This window comes from Tauraco erythrolophus, chromosome Z (genome assembly GCF_009769465.1).
Source record: "Tauraco erythrolophus isolate bTauEry1 chromosome Z, bTauEry1.pri, whole genome shotgun sequence".
Classification (NCBI taxonomy): Eukaryota; Metazoa; Chordata; class Aves; order Musophagiformes; family Musophagidae; genus Tauraco; species Tauraco erythrolophus.
Genome location: NC_141496.1, coordinates 92231155 through 92241548, shown reverse-complemented (window position 1 = coordinate 92241548; position 10394 = coordinate 92231155). Strand labels below are relative to the sequence as shown.

The window sequence follows — 10394 nt, the reverse complement described above, 5'->3', positions numbered from 1 at the left end:
AATCTTAGTGTCTGTGTCATCCCTTTTCCCATCACCTTCTTTCCTATTTTCACTTGGTAATTATTTGTGTAAGCCATTCCTAGAATCTTTTAATTAATTTCTTTAACATTGGGCCTCTACTACTTTGCAGATCTGTTAAAAATCCTCACCACCATCACTACCACCACAGCAAAAATAACCTGAGAGAAGATCTGAGAACTAGAAAAGATGCAGTCCAAAGACAGCAATCCACCAGATGGTGGCTATGGATGGGTTGTGGTAGTGTCAGCCTTCATGGTGATGGGCCTCACTGCTGCCGTCCTCAAGACTTTTGGTCTCTTCTTCGTTGAAATCCAGCAGCAATTTGGTGAACTTGCAAGCACCACTTCCTGGATCACATCAGTAACTATTGCCATCTTTCATTTAGGAGGTAGGTAGAAGTGCTCCTCTAGAACTTTAATGTCTTAACTACTCAAGAAAATTTGAATAGCTGCTTAAAAAAACCCCACAAAACAAAAACGTGTAAGGAGAATACGTTCTTCTTCTGCCTCTACAGAAAATTGGCATTTGCTTCCTCTCATAAAAATGTATCCATGCCTCAGACATGAAATGGGTTAATGAGGACTCTGTATACACACAGGACTCTGGTTGCCTTAAAGAACTTCACGTACCTAGACTCATGATCCCATTTTCCTACAAGCAATTGCACTGGAGATAATCCTAACGACTGCAGAGCTTGTTGGATCAAGCTCTTAAACCAGTTTGTGCAGGTTATGGATTTCACAGTGACTGTCACTTTTTCCAAGTACTCATAAGGGCTGTGACCCTGCCTAACAAATAAGCCATCTGCTACCAAAATGGTGACTCTCAGTCCTGCTTTCCCACCACTTCTCCTTTTTGTGTTCATCCTCCTTCCTTCCATGCATTGCCAGTTCCGGCTCTCCTTTTTGCCCCCTTAGAATGACTCCAAGTCATTGATCTTACAGCAAACTCACCCAGTTAAAAAGAAAAAAAAAAATAGCTCGGTTCACTTGTCGAGAGCGTAAGGAAGACAAGACCACGCAAGCAGAAAGAGTAAGGGAAGAGAGAGTGAACTACCCCAATCACAGGCAATGAGCTATGGGATCAGGTCAAATACCACATCTCACCAAATGAAGGAGGGAAAAACATCAAACATATTGCATTTGACTCTTAACTCAGGTATTTACAGAGTCCTTTGCACCCTTGTAAACTGGGTGATCCTTCACAGTTCTGGTGAGGATTCCAAACATGTGCAGGCAGGAACTGTACAGAATTTGCGAAGTCTGTTCTACATATTCTCATATGGATATATAGTTGCAATAGGCAAGTATCCTTACGTAACAAATGCCATCATAATTCTGTTTGTGAAGATGCTTCATTGCATAGACACTATATAATTATATGCATCCTACTCAGTCCTCACCTATCAGTATTATTGCTTGTAATTGCAGTACTTCTAAAGATCATGAGCAACTGTTCTTTCTTTGAAAAATGTATTGAGAAAAATAAAACAGTAATTCAAAGCCCAAGTAAAAAGATAAAGCAAGTCATGGGTTGGAAGGATTTTATCAGTTCCATAAACTGCTATCCTTGATGCTTGATTTGCAGTATTAGAGCTTGATTCATTCTGACAGAAATAATTAATCATAGAATCATAGAATCATAGAATGGTGAGGGTTGGAAGGGACTTTAAAGATCATCTAGTTCCAACCCCCCTGCCATGGCCAGGGACACCCTCCACTACACCAGGTTGCCCAAAGCCCCATCTAACCTGGACTTGAACACTTAATCGAAAAATCAAGGAAAAACCTGCTTTTCCACCTACTTCACAGACTACAGAAATGAATAAATAGGAATCTATTAATTCAGTTTACAAATTAGACTGACCTATTACGATACTATTTTGTCATTCAAGCATATGAACTTAGTGAGAAAAAAAAAGCCCACATAGGAGAATAAAAGAACACAAAGTTCTGTGTTAGTTCTTTGGGTTTTGTTGTTGTTTCATCTTTGTTTGTTTGTTTGTTTGTTTGTTTTTGTTTTGGTTTTAGATGTATATTTACATTATATAGGAAGGTATCAAGGATAGACCATATTAAATAATAATATCAACTATAAACCAAGAAAATTGTATTTGCCTAGCCAGGTGTGAGGCTGGCCTACTTCAAAGAAGGCAGCTGTAATTTTCAGCAGAAATTGTTCTTCATCCGTTGAAATCCTATTAAAATAATCCTCTTTCAGTGAGCACAACTTGATGGCCAAAGGTTCTAAACCCCTTCTGTATAGCAGTTCATAATGTCTCCGGTCACTCAGTAATTTTCCTTATCTTCTCCTGCCTTTGCTTCATTTATAGGGACCAGAAGACTTTCTGCTGAAGACCATCTGAGCCTCCAGTTCTTTGAGCATCTTTCCTGGCCTGGCTTAGTCTTTCTTAATATGCTCCTTTGGGAAAGCTTCAGTGTCATTTGGCTCAGTATGAAGGATGATCAGTGAATTATTAATTTTTCCCATTTGGATCCTTTCAACAGCAGCTCTGTGTCTTGTGTGGAAGGAGAGCACGTGCTTCTACTTTTGGGGTTTGCATCTGCCACAGGCTGTTCAATTTACCACAGCAAGGACTATCCTCATCGCACACATAGGCCTTCTCTTGGTACTGATGTACATCTCCCATCACCTTTCCCTTTGCACTGTGATTATTGTCCCTTTCTGTTGCCTGTAAGTTTTCTGTGTATTGCCTTTGTCCTTTCGCCCTCCAGACCCTAGCCTTCTTCCCCATTTCCAGTTCTGTGACTGGCTTATTTCTTCTTCCATGTTCAATTCCTGCTTATTTCTTCTCCTCATTCTCTATTAAAAACTTTGGTTCTTGATAGTATTTCTGTTCTGACTGCAGATCTTTCTCTTCTCTTTAAGCACTTCCGTGGATCTCTCTTGTTATCCTGAGTCTACTTTTCTCTTCTTTTGTTCATCTTATATGTATGATTCTCCAACTGTATATGCTTTATTCTGTCTCATCCTTTCCACTACATCTTACAGACCATGACTGAATTCCAGCATCATTTTCAGACACTTATAAGATCATCGTATTTTTTCTGTAAATGCTGATGAGACGTTTGGGGTTTGTGACTTCTGCCATCTACCTGCTGTCAGACAATGTATGTCCTGTAGATTCTTCAGCCATTAATATCTCTCTGCCAGGTTTATTCCACTTGTCCTAGCTACCAAATTCTCTTTTTCCTTACCTTACTTAACACAGCTGAATGTACAACCACCTGCCCCTACAAACTACTCCAAAACGTCCCTTGCTGAATCCCCTCTCTTCATTGCCTCCCCACTTATCTCAGTTTATAAGCATGGTCCTCTTCAGCCGAATTTCATTTTATCTCCGAACTCCCATTTCCAGATTATCAATGAGTTGCAGGGGCCCGACTCCCCACTTGCACGAGGAAACCCCGAGAAGTGCCGGTGTCGGGTGTTACTTGGCTTCCCTCTGGTGGCCACTGATGTTTTTTTTTAAAAAAATCCTCTACTTGGGGTTTGACACTGTCCCCATGGAAGAGTGCTCTTCCATGGCTGGTGTGGCCGTGATCTTAACTTTGTGATGCTGATACAAAAACAGCCAGTATAACTGATCCTTAATTAAGCAAAAATATCCCTAATATTTCAGGTGCTTCCAGACGGTGACTAGAGACCAGTGCTCTGTTTTTTGGACTTGCTGCATGGAGTCAGATCTGTCCCTAGTGTGACTTTGCCCTCATGTGTTGAAGAGTTCTTGCAGTCTGCTCAGAGAAACTGTACCACTGAAATAAAAAATCTAAGAAATGAACTGCAAATTTCCTGGAAAAATACTACCTCAAAATAAACCTTGGTTTTTGGTCCTTTATAAAACATTTACAATTTGATGAACGGATGATTTTGCAAAGCTCTAGAAGATTAAGAATAGTTTTCTCCAGAAAGTTTTCATGCCAGCCATGTCAATAATACATGCTTCTCAAGAATACAATTTTTGTAGATTAACCTAGAGATTCCATGGCTGGGGTTTCACTTTCTGCTAAAACACTACTTGAATTTCTGTCATGTTGCTAGTTGTACCCTCACATGAAACTCAGTTGAAATGTTTCACAAGGAAGGCACTGAAATGCTCTTTCCCTTTGCAAAAGTCCACATATTTTGAATGTCTTCTAAAATATGTGCCCCAGGGACAGTCACTTCCCTGTCAGCAAGGATCCAACTTTAAAATCTCAGTTGACCCCTTCTGTTCAGCAGAATTCAGCCTGTTTGAGACAATCATTATAAGGGTATTTCTCCTCTAAATGCTTTATTTGCTTGTTTGGTCCTGCTGATCAGCTTAATGTTCCTCACGTATTTACCTTTCTCCTGTTTTGCTGCTGATCCAGCCCCTGTTGCCAGCTCACTATGTGCACGATACACCCATCGGGCAGTTGTGATCACTGGAGGACTCCTGGCATTTTCAGGAATGGCACTAGGATTTCTTGGACTCAACATGGTCTGGATGTATGCAACGACGGGCTTCCTACAGGGTATGACTTTATGGCTTTCTTTCACCAGCAACTCGGAGCCCTTATTTGAGGATGCTAATGGTAGGAGTTTTAAAATCTGATTTCTATTTTGATTTTGTGAGCAACTAGAAACAGCAACCCTCTTTAACGGTCATTGCCCTCACGTCCCGCTCTGGAAGTAAGAATTTGTGCTAGAAACCTGCAATGACAAAGGGAATAATTAGATGCTAGTAATTTTCACCTGCAAATTATATGCAACCAGAAAATGAAGTGTGTTTTATTTTTTACTCTGAGCCAAGAGCCCTGTGAACTTTAAAGAACCTGAAGGGTGCTGAAGTACAAGGACACAGAGATCCCGAATTTCATACTTGCTACTAAATAATCTTCTTTTGAACACAGGCCTAGGCTTTCAGTCGATTCCAATCCTTTCCTTTACTCCAGGTGAAAACAGGCCAGAAAATGGTCTCCAAAAGCTAGCAGATTTTCCTGGAACAGGAAGCGAAGCTGGCAGGGAATAAAATAAACCATTCCCAGTTCCATGCTGAATGCCTGAGAAACTGTCTGGAATTTGAGCCTTTTGGCAGTCTTGGGCTGCCAAATAGTTTCTAGGGAGCCACTGAAACCACTGTAAGTTAGAGCAGGTTTGAAGCCTGCTGGAAGCAGTCAGGCAAGAGAACGACGAGCAAATGGAGGTAACACACCAGAACCCGCTTCCTTCACGTCCTCCCTCACGTGCGACCCTGAACACAGGTCAGCTTAGCCCAGCGCCCTGGTCTGGTACCAGCTGTAATTAGGACAGCACGGATGCTCTGAGATCTGTCTGGTGTCAACCACATGGCCATGTGATTTCTCACCCAGTGGTAAACTTGTCAAATCAACCTCCCCCCCCCTCCAGTAAGAACGTAATAGTGTGTGCTTCATGCTCCTCCTTTTTTGCTTGAACATACAGCTCATTCTTACAGAACGTACGCCACAAACATACCCTGACACACAGTACAGCTAAGCTCATGCTTCTGCTAGGAACAAAAATGTTTTTTCTTTTACTTGTTTTTAACTTTGCAAATGTAGGTGCACTGACTGGTTTGATTTCCACCTTCATGACATACCTCAACAGTGTCTATTGGTGCTATTTCTATTGGTGTTTTTCAGGACTTGGGATTTCCTTTTCATGGACACCAGCCATTAGCATTGTTAGCCATTATTTCTCCAAGAAAAGAGCTTTGGCCAATGCTATTGCCAGTGCCGGAGAATGTGCTTTTGCATTCACGTTTGGGCCATTTTTCCAGTGGTTAATCTGTCAATATGGATGGAAAGGTGCCCTCTTGATCATAGGTGGCATCCAACTCAATATTTGTGTCTGCGGAGTACTGATGCGACCTCTGGCAAGCAGCTGCCTCCTTGAGGCTAGCTGTTCTGAAATGGAGACACCACCTGGCAACAGTGCATCTAGGACAGACAACGCAGACAAGTCTCCCATCACACACAAACCCTTCAACTGGATGCTTGCGAGGCGACCGGAGTTTGTACTTTATGCCATTTTTGGCATATTAGCTGCTATGAGTTTTTTTGTTCCTCCATTATTTTTAGTCCCACTTAGCTACAGCCTGGGAGTGGATGAATCGTGGACTGCATCCCTGCTATCCATTCTGGCTATGGTGGACTTTGCAGGCAGACTGCTGTGTGGCTGGTACGCCAATCTCCACGTTATCAAAACTATTCATTTGCTGACAATGGCAATTACGCTGATCAGTACATCCCTGATGCTGTTGCCACTGGCTAACAACTACCTGTCCTTGGCAATATTCACTGGCTTCTATGGATTCTTCTTTGGGACAACAGTCGCCGTTCACATTACAGTGCTAGCAGATGTTGTAGGCATGCCAGATTTTGACAGTGCTCTAGGGCTTTTCATGCTCATTCGAAGCACTGGAGGTTTTGTGGGGCCTCCTCTTGCTGGTAAGTTGATACTCTGCCAAATACAGTTTACAAGAAGAAAGGGGAATGGTAACCCAAGCTAAAAAAATTTGAGTCTGGACCTAAATTTCCCTCTTTTTTTGCTCAGGGGTATCTGGACCAAGAAGAACACAAAAACAAAGAGTCAGTTTAACTCTTTCCAAAGTATCTTGCTCCCTCTCTTCCCTGTGCTTTTAGAGCTCATCTGTTAAATGTGAAAGCAGGGAAGAATGGCAGGGTTTGCAAGGTGGTGTTCCTGCTTTCTGAGTCTCACAGAGTCCTACTTGATGTACTCCCACTGTCTTGCTATGAAAATGTAGCTTTGAGTCAAGAAGCATATCCATACTTTCAGAAAAGAAACTGACATTTGAGACTAGTGATGTTGCATAAATGCTGGTAGTGTTGGGAGGGCTTCTACAGAAGGTCAAATCGAACAGCTTGAAACATTAGGCTATGTGAACCTCAAGGAAATATTCACAGAGATGGCTGCTGTTTTCAGACAGCATTTGAGCGAATCGATATAATAAATGGGGGAGGCAGCACATAAAAACAGTGGGAATAGAGAGCAGACAATGAGACAGCACATGGATTTATGGGCTGGCAACGAGACAAGTCATCTTGGAAAAATGCAAGACAAACAAGCTGCAAGCTGTAGGGACTTTACAAAGTGATATGGCAGAAAAATGACCAATGTGACTTGTTAAATGCGGATCTGAGTCCTCATCCAAAGACCGCTGCTAACGCACTACAGTGACTTTTGTGGTAATGACACCACTAATAGGTTGCAAATGGGTCACGCTGAATACTGGAACATTTTAATTCACTTTTGAAAACATAGGAACCAGGAAGATTATTATAGAGAATTTGAGACAGAACAGTATCAAAAGTATGTTGGGAAGATCTGAATAAAACACAAAGATAACAAGACATTGATACAGTGGCTGGTCACCAGTACTGATTACCTGGAGATCAGTGCAACTCCTTTGTGTTCTACAGTAAGCTAAAATGAAGGTATGGAAGAGGAGGGAAACCTAAGTGCTTTTTGAGCTCTCCTCTCCTGCTTTAAGAGTAAAATCTAAAAAGATTTGGATTCAGAGTTCCTTTGCCTAACAGGATTGATGTGAGATTGGAACGAGGGCTAGGCGTCTTCCAATGGGAGACTAGGCAAGCAGCCTTCATCAGCCCACGGATGAGCCTGTCGTCATACCCACAGAGCAGCTAATGTGACCACATATGCTGCTGCAGTACTACGACTTTTTTCAGTACCGTACACGACGGCATTTAGGTATTCTGGTTGGCTTAAAGCTACCTAAAACCCAAGGTCTTCTCTTTTGTCAACAGCCGTGACTCTTTGTGAAACGATGAGCAGGAAAGCCCGTAACACTGCAGGCAACCTCTCCAACTGTGTCTCCAGCAGAGGCCTCTTCTTTCCTTGTTTAAACCCCCTCATACTGTACAGTTACCATCCAAATTACAGTAGCTGATGACAGCTACACCACAGAACATGGGGCTACACAGAAACAACGCTGCATGACTGTTTTTTATTTCTGCCATGACCTTCATCATCTGCCAGGTTTTAGGCTGGAAAGTGCTTCAAACTGCACAGCACTTTGTTTCACTAGCAATTCGCACATGCAAAGTAAATGAGATGTGAACTGTGTTTCAAAAGTAAAAATGCTACAATGGGGTGATGTTCCATGTACTCGTAATGTAGAAAGCTGCAGGTATGTAGCCAGCATGCTCCCTTTGTGAGAGGCTACGTTCATACTGCTGAGCTAATTCACATCAGCCTGATTTCTGTCAATCACATCGCTGTCATTCATTTCTCTTCAGGTCTGATCGTGGACATGGCTGGAGATTACAGAGCAGGCTTCTACATGGCAGGAGCCACTCTTGTCCTATCAGCTGGATTTTTAGTTACTTTAGATCAACTCCAACAGAGAAAAGAGAGAGGAAGCCAGACTAATACCAAACCAAAAACCCCAATATTACCCTACCCTTCCCTCAGTCTCCCGAAACTTCAAAACAGAAGGTACCATCGAAAACATGACGTAGCGGTGTGACTACATCGGACATCGTACAGCATTTCAGGACATATGGAAGTGTTTTCTTTTCTGCAAACTCAATACTAGTAGGGTTTACAAAATAACGGAAATTTTGGGTAGAAATGTTTGAACCTGACGAAGAAAGTCATTAGTTTACAAGCAAACCACACTAGTAACTATTGTCATATCACTTTGATGTTGAAGTTGCATTTTGACTATACAAGTCTTCAACACAGTCCCACGGGGCCATGATAAGCAAACTAGGGAGACTGTGGTCTAAATGAAATTACCATGAAGGGTGCATGCAGCAGACAGAAACCTTCCCCCCAAATACAGACTGCAGCTACCACTATCAAATGGAAAGAGGCATCAGTTCACAGACGTTTAGCTTGGGGAAGTAGCATTCAGTATTTTCATTACACCAGTGGGATGTGAAAGCAAGAGTACATGAATATAGTTTTGATCTAAAGGGCTTGCAGGTACCCTACAGAGCAGGGCTGGAATCTGATCCACAAATAAACCTGATAAATGCGGTCGGTAGACAGAAATGCAATCCTAAATATCAGAAGTAAAAAGCAAAACACCCACACATAAAATGAGGAAATATTGATGAATAACAGAGAAGACCTAAGGCTCCAGTGGACTTCAAACTGAGTAAACCCGAAATGCAACCCTATATTAAAAATAGCAAACATCTTTCTGAGCTATGGTAAGATAGAGAAGATAATGATGCTTGCAAGGCTTTAACCAGAAGAGGAACATAAGTTGCAAAGAATTAAGTGGAACAAGAATGAGAAAGGTTAAGAAAACACAGCCTAAAAAGTATAAGAAATAGTTTGTCCAGTGTAGAAGACAAAAGGTTGTACAGAGCATGAGAACAGCCTTCAAATCCATAATAGGTTGAGATATAGAAGACACAATTAAGTCCTTTCCTTCTTAAGGCAATTAGTAATTGATATAATTTGCAGCAAAGCAGAGTTATGTAATGGGGAAAAAACTTCATTGTAGCCTGTTAAGCACGGAAACAGACTATAGGGAGAATATGAAAACACAGAGGCATCAGAGAACAGATAAGTCATGACAGAGAATTTAAATATATTCAGTAGTGCTTCAGAACAGTGGGACGGACTAGATGACTTCCTGTGCTTCTCTTTAGTCCCACATTTCAATTATTCTGAGCTCTTTAAGCAAATATTTGATTTATGAGAATAAAAAGAGTATCAAAATAACTTTTTTTTTGGTCATTTTATTTTATCAGGGGGAAGAGGGAACGTAGAAAAAGGGAGGAAGGGCTGGATGACATCTAAAAAGAAATAGAAAAAGGAAAAACCATAGCACTTCAAAGCTTTCAAACTATTACTAATGTCATACTAGCTGCCCTAGTTATGAACTTCAGAAGTTTTCACCATTTAAACACTTTTATCTATGAAGCCAAGTTTAACATAAATCACTCATCTAAACCAATTATTTCTGCCCCGTAAGAACAACAATTATTTCAAAAATTTAATTTAACTTACAGGAAATTAGCTGAACCACTAATAAATCAACTATCTGTAAGCACTTGATTGCAGAACACATGTTGGAAGGGACACGACTGGGTGGGCCAAGTCTTGTAGCAAGGCCTTGAAACTTCTGACAAAACATTTTTCAATCATGTCAATTTAAAAACTTGTTTTTTTCTAGGAAGTATTATTCTTCAGTCTTCTGCAGTGTTCCAACATTTAAAATAACCCTTCATTTTATAAAATGAAAGGGGAATTGTTGGAGGTGGGGGAGATGTGGAGAGATGTTTAATGTGTGCAGTCTCCACCTCTGACTTTCTGTTAAAATTCTGTATTTTATTTACAAGCTCTGTCACTGACTCCTGTATTTTGGTATG

At 41.2% G+C, this 10394-nt stretch overlaps 1 protein-coding gene across 1 annotated transcript; it reads left to right on the top strand.

Moving 5' to 3' along the window:
• The first annotated feature begins 207 nt into the window (after positions 1–207).
• On the top strand, positions 208–8533 carry LOC104378520 (monocarboxylate transporter 13). Its single transcript, XM_009985555.2, has 4 exons — positions 208–409; positions 4395–4538; positions 5667–6473; positions 8304–8533. Exons 1-4 carry the CDS (start codon positions 208–210, stop codon positions 8531–8533), a joined length of 1383 nt encoding a protein of 460 aa, XP_009983857.2.
• The last annotated feature ends 1861 nt before the right edge of the window (positions 8534–10394 follow it).